Consider the following 18,533-nt stretch of genomic DNA (forward strand, 5'->3'; position numbering starts at 1 on the left):
GGGAGCATTTTTTCTGGCTGAAATTTTCGAAAAGGTAAGTTTTGATCCCTATAATTTTCGGATCACTAGACTTTCAGCTAGGAAATCCGAACAGATGAAACATTTTTAGGGGATAAAAATATGCCTATATCTACCGTTTAAATACTAAAATACTTTTAAAAATGCTATGTTTAAGCAGGATGGACTCCTGGTTTAGGGAGGGACCATTGGAAAAGTGATTGGATGGGGGAGGTGGGGAATTTTCAGCTTGCACGAATTTTTTTTTTCGCTCACTGCTTGTGCAGGAATTTTTTTTTCAGGTCAACCCCTCTGCACGAATTTTTTTTTTGTTTCAGACAAATATTGCTTTTTTTGAACAGTGAAATCTTGATTCATTATCTATGTTTTTGTGCTTTATAGATTATTCTACACTCACAACAGATCAAAGGATACAGGCCACTTTAATGCACAATCTTTTCGAAAATGTACACACAGTGAGAGAGGAGGAAGCCACTTGGAGTGGACGGCTTCCCTGTGCATTTTTTCAGTCCCTGCCCTCTGAAATTCCTCTCCCACAGCCCATCATAATGATGCCATACTCCATTCACCAATGAAAACCATACTTTGTGGTTCTTAATTTTTGTTAAAAGTACCGGTGGCAGTGTTGCTGTTTATGTCGTTGACAGTTACAGTTTTAACACTACTACGTGTGAATCCACTTTTTCATTGCATTATAGAATTCTTATTCGAGGCGGTAAGACCCATCCTCTAATTTTTATTGTGGGCACAAATAATTTTATAGAATATTTACAAAGCTACCAAATTCTAATATTTATTTATTACAAATTTTATTTTATTATTTTTATTATAATACAGTATACAGTGTATGTTGTAAGGCTCTAATTGTCTCCTTTCAATAAGAAGAAAGTGATTTTTGTTTATTCATATCGTGCCTGCTAATATTGTTGATTTCTGAAACTCAGACTTTCTGAAAGAAACTCAGACTTTCTGAAAAAGTCACAATTGGACCTTCCTTCTGCATGATTTTTTTTTCTTTAACTTCTTCTTTGCATGAATTTTTTTCTTGGCATTTTCCCTTGCATGAATTTTTTTTTGGTTTTTTCCCCACCCCCCCCCCCCCATCACTTTTCTAATGGTCCGTCCCTTAAGTGGTTTTGAACTATATTCTCGTTGGGTACCCCTAGCCTGATAAGCTCTCTTGGGTCGAATTCCCTTGAAAACCATACCCTATATATTTCAGTCCATAATGAGCAAAATCTACAACCTCGTCCCCAGGGCTTTTGCAAAATCTATACCCGTTTTCAGATCAAAGCGGTTCAAAAACCCTACCCTTTGGGGCGGCACATACCCATACCTATATAGCTTATATAGGGAGTACCTCCTGGGTCTATATTTGGCCACAGAACTAGACTTTAATGGGGTAGGGGTTCTTAGAGGCCAGCGGCACATACGGTGGAAACTCGATATAACGAGGGGACAAGGGACTGGCACACAAATTAGTTCGCTAAAAGAGGTTTCGTTATTTCGAGGTTTTTTTTTTCATATATTTTACTATTACTGGGTCCGACGACTTCGTTATATAGAGTTTCGTTAAATCGAGGTTCCACTGTACCCATCCATCATCTTTGCTGTGGAACTTGAATGACCTTGGCAGCGTTAAGATCAAGGTGGACAGACACACGGCCGGATAGCCAGCGAATATCAAACACTCGTATTACAATATCTTTATTTTACTTTGACACACAATTTTCAAATGTCACGAAAGAATCGCGAAACAAAAAAGACTACGTCAACCAGCCTGATACTGTGACATAACAGGTTTTCAGTTTACAGTGAGTGGCGAGCATTAGCTTCTTAAAAAGTTCTACATCAGTAATCACCTCTATTGAAAGAGCCAGTGCCCTGATGGCTTTCAATCATGTAAACAGACAATGGTATTAAGAATATTCCTGATGAAGAAGGAAAAACTCGACCCGGCACAACTTGACCCAGATAACCAGCGGTGGCCGCCGGAAGTAAGAGGGGTTTGTCATTTATAAAGTGTAAAGACGGCTTGATGAAAGGCGCCTTATTAACACCTACATTTTTAATGGGATTACCCTTACATTCAGGCTTTTTAAAGGAAAGAAAGGCGATAAATTTTTTTTCTCTCTTTGAATTAGTTAGCTCATTCTCTCTTGGTTTGAATATAATAAAGTATCGGTTAATGTCGGCTGTGAGATTTAAAAGCATCAACAGAGATTCTAGGCTAGAGATGGTGCTTGATATAGTTCTGACAAATCTACTAAAATCGTTCAAGCACTCTTTAATTTTAACTAATACCAAAAACCTGACTGAACCAGCCTTTTTTCCTATGAAAGGCGAAATTTGTAAATGCGCGTCAGTTTTACTTTGTAATGCAAAAATGCGATCATTCTATGACTTAAACTCAAAAATGCGATCATACTACAACTTAAACTCAAATCTCAGAATCTGCAGTTATTTCGATCTCCTAAAGATTATAATAAACCTGCTTCCTGAATCTAATTTGTCATTTCCACTTACAATTGGTCACCACCTTAGAAAGAAGGGCCACTTGACAAATAATATTTTCTCTGCTGCTATTGAATATTTAATGTCATTATATTTATTCCATTTAAATTACTCATCTTTAGACCCCTTAAATTAGAATGGAAATATGAGGTGATTGCTAAGGGCCGATGTCATTGGATCTCACAGTTTGTGTTTCACGTGAAAGGCACCAAGTAATTTTGCGTGTTGCTGAAGACAAAGCATTCATTTAAACCAGTTTGAATGTAACATGTGACTTGCCGGCTCGTTTCATCAACTGTGCAGTTCCGTCCATGGGCGCTTTGTGAAAGGATCATAGCTTCTTCGCACCAGGTAGGCTGAAAAATATTTTTCGTTAGGGTTTGATCATAATTAATGGCAAACTAATTCCTCTCTGATATAACATACGGCCAACAAATTACATCAAATTTTATACCCGCCACACCAAATCTCTTTTTCAGTGCATATTTCATGGTGATCTCCTGATAGCCATAACCAAACCTATTCAGACGTTTCTCTCGATAAAGAAAAAAACGCTTCTGAAGTATTTTTCCCAATATTCGAAGGGAACTGAAATTATAACCAAACCTCCTCATACGTTTTATTCTTTATTAAATTACATAGTGTAAGAGCAAAATCTCGGCCCTTCGTTGATCAGTGCGGTGTGTCAAGCTCTCCTATTATGTAACCGCTGGTGCTTAAACTCACCAATCTTGACGAAACTGCCTGTTCTTGACAGCCGAGGCGGGTGTATTTCTTATTCGAGACGGTCCCTCCAGTTTCAAACCGTCGTTTGAAACACTGTCTTTCGCCGCTTCCCGGCGAGGACTTCAATATTAGATTGAGAAAATGGGGCGCAATGTCCAATCACAAATATTGATCGAGCACCGCTGCCGTCTGGCTCAATGTGGCGTTGAATAACTCAAGCATGGTCAGAAAAACATCAAGGAAACCGATCATTTGGTCTTTGTCTTTCAAAGCGCTGGCAAGTGTTACCAGTGGAAAAATAATAATTTCATCTTAAAATCACAATTCTATCAATTCCGAAAGGAGGCACAATATTTTGTTTTCACTTTATGTGAAGTATATTTGTTTTACACGTTCCCCTCGGCTGATCTAAGGTCATGTCAGATTTTCGTCATAATCTATAGTACCAACTGAGAAATTCTCTCGGTAGTGGGTTTCGAGCACAAAGTTTTGCTTCGCCATATAAATGGTAACAAAAAGCCACACACGTGCTTAAAATTTGTCGCATGCAAATTTCTATATATTTGATTGTTTACTGTTCGCGACAGGTGTACCAAATTTAGCCACAACGAGATTTTTTAGGAACATTTTCAACTTAACGATCGAGAGCTGGATTTTAAAATTCAGAGCAAAACCTTTAGAATATGGGTTATATCAAACCAAGAGCCCATCAGGGTTCCTGATCAAACTGATTTGCATTGATTGAAAGGACGGGTCGTGTTGTATATCGATTTATACGCGTTTGCGTGCGCGGAAGGGTTTTGGGTGCGTGGGTTAGCCACCCACTTAAAGGAGAATGGGTCGAGCGGGGGAAATACGTTTGTTCATTGAAGATTCTAGTCTGCTACACAGCCGTTTTTAGGGTCGCCACGCAATGCTGAAAACGGCTGTGTAACAGACTATGAAGATTCCCACACAAATAACAGTAGCCTACAGAGCGAGGGCAGGCATTTTTTAAGGGAAACTAAAAGTTACATTGATCGCCCATCAACCTCTCCCTTAAAACCCGTTTTTGACTCGCCCTAACTCTCTGGTAGTATTAAGGTCCAAGATGGCTGGATAGCATTATTTCCGAAAAAATTAAGGATAGCGCTGCAAAATATGCTTGCTTTTCAGGCTAAAATAACAGAGAAATACATGTAATGCAGTACGAAGTCAAAAATGCTTTTTTTACCTTTTTTCAAACCACTCTTACCAATTGTACGCCTGAGAAGCGGGCGTAAGGAAAAAATGGCGAGAAGTTCTTCGTTCTTCTAAAGCCCCGTGCAAACGGACACAACATTGTTGGCTGTTACATGTTGCGTACGTTTGCACACCCTGTTGCATGTTGTTGCGTGTTGTTGGGAGTTGTTGCGCGCAATTTGAAACAGGTCGTGATCGCCGAAGCGTAGCGCAACAATGTTCGATCCGCACAACTCTTCCAGCATTTGTTTCGGCGACGCACGTGCATTACACATAGTCTCATTCCACACACATATACTATTTGACGGTCGGTTATGACGTGCATCATTGACTTTGTGTGACAATGTACCTAAATATGAGTGAGGAGACAGCATTGAGAGTATGACATTACAGTTGCAGTTTCGTTTATTTCGTTCAAAATTAAGTTTCAGAACGTTGAATGATCTTGATTTCAATGAAGCTATTGAAATTAATGATTTCATCGCATAAGTGTTCTATTGTCGTCGTAAAAGTTTTGAATACATTAGTTCGTGTCAGTGCGTGAAATCGCGAAAATTAAGTGACTTATGTTCCAAAATTTACGAAAAATCGCTAAACTAAAGTGCCTCTAAATAGGGATTTTTTAAAATCACTAAATTACCACGGCGCCAAAATTTCATGTAATATTAAGGTAGATTGTATCCTTCCCACGATGCAGTACGGATCCCAACATTGTTGGGAGTTGTTGCATCCGTTTGCACATCACTGCCAACACGGACGCAACATCTTCCAACACTGTTGGCCCAGCATTGTTAGCCCAAGAATGCTAACTTGAATCACCACTGGAAGACAGTAAAATTTAATAGAGTTCATTATCCCTTGCCATGTGGTTCCAAACCTAGACCCAGGGTTTTCCAGATAGGTTCATACCAATGATCCCCTACTCAATTTTTTTGTCTCTTTTAAATCTTCTTAACAATGAAATCCCAATTCGACGAGTTCTTTGTATATGCCGTGGTTCGACACATGGCGAGAGAGATAAACACTAAGTAAATCTGACCATGACCTTGTTCTTTCAATCAAGTCGCGTGAGAGTTACACGCGCGCGCGCAATCAACCACTTTGCATAATTATGGCGTAACAGAGGACGGTAGGCAATTACACTCGGAGGTTCTCGCCACAACCAATTGTTTATCTCCATGAACCTTACACAGGTAAGCTGGGCAGTGACTATTGGACAAATACGTTTCATGATCGATCGCTCAAAGCCGCGTCTGTAGTCTCTTTGAGAAATCAGAAATAACACGCGAGAAAAAATTCTTGAAACTAAAACTACAGTCGACTCCCGATAACTCGAACCTTGAAGGGAAATCGAAAAAAGTTCTAGTTATCGGGAGTTTGAAGCAAATAATCGGAAGTAAGGAAATAAGCAAATGCATGGGAAGGAAAGGCAATTAAGTAACTAAGTATACCGGAATGGATACTGAATTTGAACTGAAGTGACAAAAAAAGTAAAGACAAAGAATTTTATACTCGGTTGTTTTGAAATAAATTCGATGTTTCGGACTTCAGTACCGGCTTATTTTCCGACTTGTCACACGCTTATAACATGATTCGAGTTATCGACGGTAAAATTTTATAGAAATGATCGGAGGGGAAACAAAAATTACTTCGAGTTAGCGGAAGGTTCTAGTTGTCGAGGGTTCGAGTTACCGAGGATAAAATTATAGTAAATGTAAGAAGGAAATCTAGAGGAAATCGACATTGGTTCGAGTTAGCGAGGGTTCGAGTTATCGGGAATCAACTATACTGAACTATAGTCTTACTCGGCTAATTGCATGCAAAACACGGCATATTTGAAGCTACAACCTGTAGTTTTGCCAAAACTTATATCCGACTCCAAAAATCCTTCAACGCTGTGGCAAATGAGAGCATCAGCTCTTGTCAACCAAATGAAACACAGGTTTGCCCCTCTCGGTCGTCATTCATGTTGTTATCGATCCTTTCAAAATTCCACCAGCAACACAAACATATTCGTGCATAAATGTGTTTACTTCAGGAGCCTATAGACACAGGTCCGGGGGGAGACTCCCTAGAAAAGTGTCGGGGATGCTCGTCGTCTCGCTCAGGGGTAAAAATTGCAGATATTGGTCTCACCTAGGCCTGGGGCAAACGTCGAATCTTTTAGTCGAACTTAATTCGTCGAACCTATTAATTTTGAAATAGGCGCGTGAATGGTGCGACGTTTGCGGCAATTAAGTTCGACTCAAATTAATTGGTTCGACTCCAGCATAAGTGCGACTTGCCAAGTCGGATAATGCGATAGTGCCAGTTCGGCGTTTCAGCAAACGTCGGTCTAAACACAAGCTGAATTCAATTCATAAATCTCGCAAATTACAAAATAATTGATTCAAATGTGATGGACTGCGCACACGTCACAAAAATACCGACTCCACCGTCTGCCAGACGCTATTCCCCCCCTGACAAGCATGCGCTGTACAAAGACAATTTCGCTTCCGGGAATTGCGAGCAAGTCGATACCAGGCTCTTCAGTGACGGTGTCTTTTTCAATGGCGTTACGAATGCGATCCAGCAGAAACTTAAATGTAGATCTAGATATCCTGAACTCTTTAAACCGTTTCTCGCTGTCAGTGGTCCATAGATTCGCATTGCGTTGGAAGCGGTGGCAAGACGGACTCAAGACCGCTGCTCCATTGTTGTTCGCTAACAAAAGCACCGTCAAGTATGCCACTTAGAGCAATAGCTGTCTTCTCTGATACCCTGTACTCAGAGCTGTATGTAATGCGAGTCTTCTCTTTCTATTTTTCGCAATTAATTGCCAAAAAAAGGCCCGACGAGCGCTGTATTTCGCCATTTCTCCGGCCAATCCTAGAGGTAACTAGCCGCGCATCAAGTGAATAGCACGGGAACACGTTCTTATTCCCGTGTTTTAATGAAGTGCAACTTGTGAAATAGGATCGACGCAGCTTCGACGTTTGTTACCGCGATGGAATTAAGTCGACTCTTTGTCTAACCTGTTTTTAATTTGTTCGAGGCGACTTAGATTCGACGTTTGCCTCAGGCCTTAGGGTGTTAAGGAAGGAACTTTCTTCCCATAAAGGTGTCAATTAGGGTTGTGCGCAAAGAAAAATCTTTATAAAAAGATACAAGCACCGTCATAGTGTGCTGCGGTATGGTCTCCTCCAGGGGATAAAATAAAACCTGAACCACGCCCAGATTGGAGTGGCTTCATTCTGATTTTCCGATGGGCATTCCCGTCTCTCTAATTTGAAGGTCTCCCCCTTTCTTCAGGACACAGGGAGTACGGGCCTACCCGGTCCCCCTATTTATCATACAGCCATGAAATGCTGCCTCCTCCAATGGCATTCCGAAGACTAAGCGGAGAAGCACGGATCAAGGGAAGGGCGGGATATAAGCTTAATCACAAGTGACTGGGATCGACGCAGAAAAAGTGCACTATTGTCGGGTTCCTCTTATGTGATATTGAATACGTGCACGTGCAGTCACATGATTTTTTTCCTTCACAAACACCATATCATTAAAGGTCATTAATCACATTAGGTTTGAGCCATATATATCCTGCTAAATGCCATTGTTTAATTACATCCGGTAGGGTCAAAAGCACGGTTCTTTTTCTGCGCTAGTGTGGCCATTGACAGGCGCACAGACAATAGAAAGAACCGAACGAACATTGACAGCAAGAACTGTGCGTGGGGATCGCTTTGAAAAGACCATTTTGTAGCTGAGACAGGTAAAATTAATGTGACTAAGCCAATTTGAAATTCATACTTTGCTTCCAGGTTTTGGGGAATAAAACAACAGAAATGTATTATCCATCTCTACATTTCAACTCAGTTGACGTCTCTTATTTTATTCCCCCACGACTCGAAGCAAAGTACTGTATTCATAATAATATATTTAAACTGGTCTACAGTCAATTAAGACGGTCGACACCTTTGGCACCAGCATTATGCGTCCATCTTAGCGAGGTGCCGTTGCGAGAGAGTTAACTGTATAGACCTTGTCACGGTTTTTGACGAGTAGGCAAACGCGTGAGAAATTACAGCGTTTGTATATGAGAATCTAATGTCGAATAATTTCCGTAAAACGGCTGTTTTGAAAAAATATGAATTGTAAACTAAAGCTTCACTCTTAAGGATTCTACTGAAAAAATTTGAGGGCGTTACATGCGCTAGAAGACCTAGAACCTTCTTTTAAAATTTTCTATATATTTGTCTGTAAAAATTTCCCGGGAAAAATTGCAGACAAATATATGGAAAATCTAAAGCAAGCTTCTGGAGAAATTGAAGCACAGTAACGGCCCCCAAAATTTGTCAGTAAAATCCTTTGCTGTGTAGCTTTAGTTTACAATTCATATTTTTTTCCAGAACAGCCGTTTTACAGAAATTATTCGACATTGGATTTTCATACAAACACTGTAATTACTCACGCGTTTGCCCAGTCGTCAAGATGGCGTCGAAAACCATGACAAGGTCTATTCCTTCAATGCTTGTTTCAATACCTAGGCAAAATAGAACGAAACACGGATGTATCTACGGACAAAAACAAACCTTCTCGAACATTTTTATAAACAGATTATGTTTCTGTAGGAAACTACTGTAAAGTGATATCATTTTACAAAAGGAACAGACTGCGGGAATGTTTCTACAGGAGTCCCCCGACATTTCATGCGGGTAAAAAACAAAGAACGAAATGAATTACCAAAGAATAATGCATCGAATAATGCTTGAGTCATACACGTTGCCATCTCGTCGGAGCAGTTCTGGGATATTCACACAACATCACTCAACAAAAATACCGGAAAACACTCAAGGTTTTTGAGCCCACAAGAATGAAAATCTCAACCACAGTTATGTTTTCACTGAAACCGCTGGTCACTGCTGTTCAGGTAGATAGGATGCATGAATCAGCCATTTGATGAGTGTGATCACGGCTGCCCTGGCGTTTTTATGACACGGGTATCGGGTACATGTAAGTTGCTCGTGGCGGGTTTGCATCCTGATCAGTCTCGCAGTACTTTTACTTAACCTGACACTGCGGGACGTACACGCAGACTGCAAGCAGTCTCTTATTTTTCTTTGCAAAGCCACTCCACGCGTAAACCATGCACGCGAACGGCGATTCCCTTAATTTGTTGTTTGTAATCGCGTTGGCTGGGTAGGAACTGGACGAATTTTAAGAGAAAAGGAAGGCTCCAGCAGTGTTCCACCGACGTTACAAATATCTGGCAGTGATCACTCCTCGGCCAGTCAGTTGTTCAAAGCTGGGTTAAGTTAACCCAGGGTTAATGCGAGATTTGAATTCAGATTTGAAAGTTTAAAAAGCATTTCAGTTTGAATTGTTTTTGTCTACAATTTGATGATTGGAAGCTCTGAAAGTACCAGAGAAAATTATCCGAGAAAATGCTTTTGAACGCAAGAAATAGAAACCAAGGTTAAATTTAACGCCGGGTTAAGCGCTAATCGGCCTTCGAACAACTGGGCCTGGTGTACTATTTATGGCAATGACCTGGGTCGGTGTCGTGTTGAATTACACTATTGGCCTGTTTTGAGGATATAAATTTTAACCCATGCAGTTTCCTGCCCAACCCGGTAACAGCCAGTAGGAGCTGTAGGGCCCCTAGACAGGGTCCCCTAACAGTCCCTTGTTGCAATTCGGCACAATAGCGACCCAGTCCCACACTCAACTTCAAAATAACCAATCCCTGATCTTCCGTGAGTATTCTAGGGGAGCCATTTACACAAACCGCCTGGGTGGAGATCTTGTGCATAAACACAACTATAGAATTTGACGTAGAAGGAGAACGACCTGCTACAAAATCTATCCAAATATGCTGAACATACTAAAAAGAGTAGAAAAATTGCGTCACATCAAAGGCGTTTGGAGGGGAATTGAAGGGAAAGGGAGTTTTAGGTGAGAAAGAAAAGCGAGGGCCGGGGCTCCCTCCCTCCTCGCGTGCCCCTCGCGTTTCTCTCGCGCCTAAAACTTCCTTTCCCTTCCCTTTCAAACGCCTACCACTCAGGCTATATTTTCTGCAGCTTCCCAAAAGGATGAATGGCGCGAAGCGTTTGATTTTCTAACCTGATTTCCTGAGTAAACCATAAGTACCTCTAATCTTATGTAGAGATAACCTCTTGTTCCATCGTCGGGGTGCCTTGACTGTACTTGCAAACAGACTTTTAATAAGAATGTGAACGTTTCTTTTACTTACAGGTGTTTTTGGCTGAAGAATATGAGGACACCTTCAGAGGCCAACTCAGGTGGGAGCCAGGCTCATCACTCAGCTTCCAGTGGTGTGGGTCCCAATCACACCATGGAGTCTGAAACACAGAATGGTCACATGGGTGTGCTCGATTCAGAGAAATCACGTGTCACCAGAAGAAAACCAGACGAAAACCAGACAAAAATTGCCTCTTCTCCTAAGATCGTCAGAAGTCAAAACGACATAATTAATTTGTCACCAGGCCTACCTGGTGTCAGCGTTGCTATTTTAGGATCCGTCATGTTGCTTTGGCCACCGGTGTGCGTTGCGTTTTTTTGGCTGTCCTGTCACTCTTATCAGTGCTCGTTAGGAAGTCTGGGAAAGGTGGTCCTCGGCAAGTTATCCGACGGAACTATTATCACTTTCTGCAGGCAAGTCTTCCCAGCGGTAAGCAGCGAAGCAATCATTTTGTACATGGCTTGGATGATTCTGCAGGTGATTTTATTCATTGCCCTGCCCGGCCGCATCAGAAGAGGCACTGCCACGCCAGCCGGGAATGTGCTTAGTTACAAGTGTAATGGTATCAGTGCTTGGGTGGTGTCACACCTTTTGTTTCTCATCTTGGTGAAGAAGGGCTTCATTAATGCCACCATCATCAGCGACAACTGGGGAGTCCTGATGGTCATCAGCAACGTGTTCGGATTCGGCCTGGCCATGTTCGCTTATGTGAAGGCGTACTCTTTTCCGAGTCATCCCGAGGACCGTTGCTTCAGTGGATCGGCCTTTTACGATTTCTTCATGGGCATTGAGCATAACCCGAGAATCGGTTCTTTTGATTTCAAACTGTTTTTCAACGGACGGCCAGGAATAGTCGCTTGGACTCTGATTAACCTGTCCTTCGCCGCTAAGCAATACAATGACTTCGGCTATGTCACCAATTCCATGATCCTGCTCAACATTCTGCACGGAACCTACGTCGTAGACTTCTTCCTCAACGAATCTTGGTACCTGCGCACAATAGACATCGCTCACGATCACTTTGGTTTTTACTTAGCCTGGGGCGACACTGTCTGGCTCCCATTCATGTACACCCTCCAAAGTGTCTACTTGGCCCGGCAACCTGTAAGCCTGCCATGGTGGGGCTGCGTTGGCACGTTTCTTCTGGGTCTGACCGGATATTTGATTTTCCGTTCAGTCAATCACCAGAAAGATTACTTCCGGGTTGAGATGAAGGCGAATGACAAGTGTACAATCTGGGGGAAGCCAGCGCAGTACATCAGGGCATCCTATCAAACCACGGACGCCGAGCAAAAGATGTCTTACCTACTCGCTTCTGGCTGGTGGGGACTGTCACGCCATTTCAATTACGTCGGTGACCTGATGAACGCGCTGTCGTACTGCTTGGCGTGTGGCACTGGTCACATTTTACCGTATTTCTACTTCCTCTTCATGTTCATCCTTTTGATCCACCGTTCGTTCCGCGACGATGTCAGGTGTAAGCAGAAGTATGGAGCGTACTGGGACAAGTATTGCCAGCTCGTACCATATAGAATCATTCCTTTTGTGTTTTAAAGAACACTGTTGGTTAATGTATAAACGTTAATCTTTTTTGCGCATTTGATCAGCGACAAACATATTTGGCAGTCTTAAAATGAAATTTTCAGCAGGAAAGTAGCAAAAATAGGCCCATTGCAGCTAGTCATTCACAGTGGCGGATCCAGGGGAGGGGCCCCCTTATTTTTAGACCAAACTGAGACCCGAAGGGCCGAAAAAATTTGTTTTGAGTACCGTCCTTCCCCCCCACTTATCTTCTTATCTGAAGCTCTGGATCCGCCCCTGATTCACGTGGTAAGAGCCCGTCATGCTGGAGGGCAAGAGAAGCACTGGGAGAAGACAAACAAAGGGACTGATTACCATTGTAAATCATGATGTGAGCTCTTTGTTTTTCTTGTCTCGGTGCGTCTGTTGTTCTCCAGCATGGCGGTTTTGTACAACGTGAATGACTAACTGCAAAGGGCCTATCAGTGAAGAACGTATTGCTGGAGTCGAAGGTACTATTTAACAGCACTTTTTTATCTGCATGCATGCTCGTGCTTCGACTTACCAATACAGTGTTCAAATAATTATAATCATCTTTGACTACGCAACGAAACCGAGGGTCAAGTTTAAAACTGCAATACTGTAGAGTGAAATGAACGATTTGCACAACGTCGTTATCAAGAAAAAGGTCAAGCAGAAACGTTTGCTAGCCTTTGTTTCATTTATCATTCAACTCCTAGGCGGGGCATCTTTTTGGAAAGATGTTTGCTTGGTGCTGTTTACTTCTTTGGATTTTACCAAAACAAACTCTGAAATTTTTTGAATTTGCAGTAGTGCGCAATTACTACACTGTAAATCAGAAAGACCTGTTTTAGCCTTAAAAATGGGGCCTTTTCGGTGAGTATAATACAGTCCTATAAAAATCAGGCCCAATACAGTCCAATTACCTACAGTCTCTAGGGCTAATTTGGACGCAAGGGCTGAAATGATTCCCTGCTAGCGTGTGCTGGATTGGCTTTTGATGAGGCCATTTTGGCTTAAATTATGTTCAAATGGCTCCAGGAGAGGCTCAATCACACTTTGGCCAGTAGGGATGAATTGGCACTTTCTGGCTGAAACAGATATTTTTAATTTTCAGCGTAGGAGTATAAAAGGGATAATAACAAATTCTGTCATTTCAGGGTATAGTAAAGACTACGGCTTAATGATGGAACAACTGATTTCTCTATTGCAATATTTTAGTCCTTTTGAGACTACAATCAGGTTCTCCTAATTTCTGGTTACGCTTGGTAAATTATTGCCGCCGCAATAATTTTAGGAAGCTACAAACGTAAGTTGGTACTTGAACTTTACTTAGGTGTAGTCGGTATTTAAGTTTTTTGCAACTAAGATTGTTACAAAAGACTTGAAGGTTTAACAAAATTACAAATCCATGTTGGAGAACAAAACAACGGTTTCGCTTTAACGTAAAGTAGCGGTTTAACCTCCTCCAAGTTCTTTTACTCTTTCTTTTTTTAAATAGGCCATTTCCGAGTCACAAAAACCCTCACTTTCGAGGAAAACGAGGCTAAATGCAAACCCTTTCTTGTCATTATGAGTTGCATTTGCATGAGAATAAAAAATTATTTGGATATTAATTGATTCGCCTTAGCCTCGCCGTGTAACAGAGGCTTGGGCAACTCGGAAATGCCCTATTCTCGTTAATTTGCTGTAATATTCAATTAAAAATGTATGAATATTGTAACGAGAAATTTGGTTTTCATCAGCTAATGCGGGATTAAAAATTGACGGGAAAAGGATTTTCTGTATTTACGGCTAGAAATCAAACAACATGTCAAATTAATGTACTTTATCAGCTCGCTGAAAAGCTCCAATAAACACACTATTACAATGAATTTTACCGTAACCATTACCTGCCTGCTTTATGGGATTTTCCCGGATGTACACGGCAATTTACAAGCAAGGAATGGAATCATTCGGCGGCTTCACACAGGTTTCGCTACTTGTTCAATTCGCTTATTTTTGAGTTCGATACCTACCCTGATACTAGGCTTGCTGATTATACTCAACTCTCGCCTTACGGACACCCTGATAATAAGGACAGCAGCTAAATCCCGGGCAAAAATAAATTACAGATTCATGTTTGACTGACTTAAACTCGCGCTATTACGGACACTCGCTAATGAGGACACTAATTCGAGTTCCCTACAGTGTCCGCTGCCAAGAGAGCTGGCTGTATTGGCAAAGTCCAAAACTTGCACCTTTGGAGAACCAGGTTTATAAGAACAAAAAAATATAAGATTTTTTTCTAATGAGATTTAATGGCATACAGAAAGCCTAATGTGTTGCAAACGTGTTGCGAACTAGGATGTATAAAGAATTATTTTCGACAAGTAGCGAAACCCGTTGTTACTCCTTCGGCGGATGACGAGCTTTCACGATAAACCAAACTGGACTGGGAACAACCTGATGGCTATTAATTTAATCAAAGCTAACGAGATGGTTGTTGTAGGCACAGTCGAGTTGTGTTTGATGTCAAATAGGCACCATCTCTTAAGCCTTTAGTGATTTACCTTCATAACCTGCGATCAGGCGGTCCTTCCTCTCTTTTTACCTGCAATCAGGCAGTCCTTCTGCCTGGAGGCGAAAAAAGAACGCCTGATCGCAGGTTATTACTTTCATAACAATCCTACCGAAACTGGCACCAGCAAATCGATCACCTTCAGCATCAAGGCGGGAAAGCACACGTACATATTTAGAGCTTGCAAGAAATGGCCGGTATAGTCTGCGGCCTGGGCAACCTTTCGTGCATAGTATAGGCTGCCGCAGGCTATCATAATTTTTACCGAGTGAGCTGTTTTTTTTATTTATAATATCTATATAAATGTAAGGAATAACGTCTCACATTCAGCTTCGTGTTCACTTAGAGGAGACAAAAAAGAGCAGTTAAATTCTCCTACGATTAACCGTAAAAATTACAAAATAATTCTTATTACGATAGCCTGGAAGTAGCTTTATGTAGCAATGAGTCAGAACGAGTGTCCCAGTTACAGGGGTCTTGATGGAAAGTAACTCTTAATAATTTAAGTTCGGTATTTCTTCCAATTGAGGGTAACGTATCATTCACCTGTTTGGTCCGTCGCTTTTTCCCCTTAATACCATCTCCCAGGTCTTGCTTAGATTGAAACCGGCGACTAAGAACCTGGTTTTTAAGAACATGCTAAGCTAAAATTTGACAGTTAGGACCCTTCTAAAAGCTTCTAAACAAGAATCTTTTTAGCTTAAAATTGGAACAGGTTCTTATTTTAGTAAAACCTATAAAAAAAATTCTGGACACTTGGGCAAATAAAATAGGTCAACATTCAGAATCCTCTTTGGAGACATAGGTGCCTTGTTACTCTAACTGCAATTGTAATGGTATACAAGTTTTACCTAAGGAATGAGCTTAGCGTACCACAAAATACTTTTAGCTACAATGTATTAACTTTTCTTCAGAAAATAAGAACCTATTTAAGTACCTTTATACTACTACATGAGAAATTTCTGCAATTTGATTGGCTTAGTGGTATTTCAACTTAATTTGAAATACCTGCATGTGAAAATTACAAACCTTTTTCGGGTAGTAGTATAAACAAATAATAGCATGATTTGTACGTGATACTTTGCATAAATACCACTCGTGATACTTCAAAATTGTCTCAAATTTCACTCGCCTAACGGCTCAGGAAATTACGTATAACAATTTCGAAATATCACTCGTGGTATTTATGCCAAATATCACTACAAATCATGCTATTACCTACACAAATAGCCTAAATTTGCGCTAATTACCATTTACATAAGAACCTGTTTAGGCTAACTAGGGAAAATGCAGGTTCTTAGTTGCAGGTTTTTGCTGTATGCCTAACCTTTTTCGTTTCAAGAGAGTCAGAGAGAGCTAGTGTTGATTCGGCTGTAATGCTAAGTGTCACGTCATCCGCATATTTAAGAACAAAATTTCGGTCTGAACCGAAGGAATGAACGTTGAGCTGTTTCTATTTCTATTTTTAGTGTAAAATCATTTACCTTTATATTATTTTATCTAGTATTTATAATTGTAGTTAATCATTAACCAGTTATGTGAATTTCAAATTCAAATTTTCGGAGCCGTTAAAAGATAATTTCTCTCGTTATTGTTGTGGCCCTGAGGAAGGCTAATCTTGTCAGCCGAAATATTGGCCTATAATAAATCAGCCCTTTGCCGTAGTGCCAGCCCTGCATTGAGTTCTATTAAATTTCTTTTCTTTGCGGCTAAATCGTTGACCATAAGGGGAGAAAAGAATGGGCCCCAATATAGTCCCTTGAGGAACACCCTAGCTACCACTGATAAATTCTGTAGATTTCTCATCTCCAGCAACTCGGTGTTGCAAAACAACCCGTTGTTGGGTCGGTGTCGTTGATTATGCTGAGATTTGAGGGAAACAATTCGAAGGGCCAGTTATTAATTAAAGCCAGCAAAATTGCCCGTCCGCTGGACAAGGGTAACGCGGAATTTGGGGACAAGATTGAAAATGCCAAGAGCCATAATGGCTCTTTCAAATACCCTCTTGTAACTTAAAAAGCCTCAAATAACAGTCTGTGGACGCTAGGATACTATGAAGTCAGTTTTCCATGCACGAAACTGGACTAAATTTTCCTTGCGGTAAGTTCGGCTTTCCCTAGTCTTCAACTGAACTGTGTAACTGATCAGAAAGGCGGACTAATGAACTTGCTGACTTTTTGTAACGAATTTGCTGACTTTTCAATTCGTGGTTATAATTTCGATTGTTTCCTTTGTTGTTTGGTTGTTTCTGCTTTTAGAAATTCGGAAATGAAAGTTTTTCTTTTTACCTCTTCTTTCAGACGCTTACTGGTGGCTTAAAGTGTTAAAGTGTGGAATAAAGGGGCTCTCGTCGCATTTAAACTTCTAATTAACAAACGTTAACGCTTTCGTTCGACCGGGCGCGGAAGTCATGATATAGCATAAGAGCAGAACTGGGCGCTAGTTTGGAAGAGGTATGTACTACTAATCACGGAATAATGAGGCCTATTTATATTTCAACAAAAGAAGTAATCGAAGAAATTAACTATGCACCATTGGCTTTGTTCCACATTCCACGGTTAACGCGTAAATCGTATGTAGAAACAGACAATGATGTTTTTATGCCTTAGGGTATATTACAAAGAGAAAAATCGCCTTCAGTATAAATGGTTTTTATCAGTGTTTGACAAGTGAAAACGGTGATGAAGCGCTTTTGAAACTGAAGAGGGCCAAGAGTTCATGAAAAATGCTGAATATTCAAATCGCGCGACAAGATTGCCACTAATAAAGACACTTAATGAAAATAACAATTTGCCGCTTAAGCAGTTCGACTTCTGTCATAAAACATCAGTACATGAGCGGTAACAAACTTACAAGTGCGACATGGCCATTTAGCTACCACCACCTACCGGAAAGCTTCTTTCTGAGTAAGGGTACGTCAGCTCGCTCTAACAATGACATAATGACCGTCTTTCTGTTTTTAAGAGAAATTAAATATATTATTATATAAACATCCGACCACTGGAGCGGTGGATCTTTTGTCATTTGCCAAACACGTCTAAAGTAACGTGTCATCAAAATAAGTCGTGTGTGACTTAAAACATTATTAACAGAAGTGACTTTTGCTTCAGGCACGATCGACTATTTTTGGTTTGTTGTTGACATATCGGCCTTGATAATAGTTTTGCAGGCTGGGGATTGCATCGCTAGAAGGCACGCGACGAACGTGAAGACAAGTTTTAGTTTCCGTTTGGAATGTTATGGCTTCTAGCTGCAAAAGTATGGTTAATAGAGCAAGATGCGGTTCGGCTTCAAAGTTAGTTATGAAAAGTTGATTGTATTTCATATTTGATTATTATTCCTAAAAGAAAGATATTTTTTCATTAATTACATCCACCGCAGCTCAAAAGCGTTATCTTTCATTTAGTTTATTTTTTAAAAATTCATGAGGCTTAATTTGATCAAACGTAAATAAAACATTTTGTTTCGCCAGGTATCTTCTCTGACCAGCTGCCGCGCGCTGTCATGACCGGTCGCTTTGAGTCCTAAGCTGGAGATAGCTTTGCCCTCCTTCCACACTCGTCGAAGAGTTATTTCTGTCAGGTGGGTAATTTTAGTGATCACATCTGGTTATGGCTAAAGGTGGTATTTGTAATGGATGTTTTTCAAACAAATTGCAATCAGCGAAGATATACAGTACTTAAAGTTTATAAGGCAGCCTATTACTCAGCT

At 40.8% G+C, this 18,533-nt stretch overlaps 2 protein-coding genes across 2 annotated transcripts in view; both read left to right on the top strand.

The window, feature by feature from the left end:
• The first annotated feature begins 2,652 nt into the window (after positions 1-2,652).
• Positions 2,653-14,147, top strand: LOC140935818 (7-dehydrocholesterol reductase-like). Its single transcript, XM_073385383.1, has 3 exons — positions 2,653-2,883; positions 8,093-8,230; positions 10,714-14,147. The coding sequence occupies exon 3, from the start codon at positions 10,733-10,735 to the stop codon at positions 12,272-12,274; it is 1,542 nt and encodes a 513-aa protein (XP_073241484.1). The 5' UTR covers positions 2,653-2,883; positions 8,093-8,230; positions 10,714-10,732; the 3' UTR covers positions 12,275-14,147.
• Positions 14,148-17,963: 3,816 nt separating this feature from the next.
• LOC140935823 (cGMP-dependent protein kinase 1-like) overlaps positions 17,964-18,533 on the top strand; it is a 45,539-nt gene continuing 44,969 nt past the window's right edge. The window contains exons 1-2 of the mRNA XM_073385392.1: positions 17,964-18,117; positions 18,295-18,404. The gene's annotated coding sequence lies outside the window, so the exon portion shown is untranslated. The remainder of the gene's footprint in view (positions 18,118-18,294; positions 18,405-18,533) is intronic.

The sequence above is a fragment of the Porites lutea genome, chromosome 4 (genome assembly GCF_958299795.1).
Source record: "Porites lutea chromosome 4, jaPorLute2.1, whole genome shotgun sequence".
In the NCBI taxonomy this organism is placed as follows: domain Eukaryota; kingdom Metazoa; phylum Cnidaria; class Anthozoa; order Scleractinia; family Poritidae; genus Porites; species Porites lutea.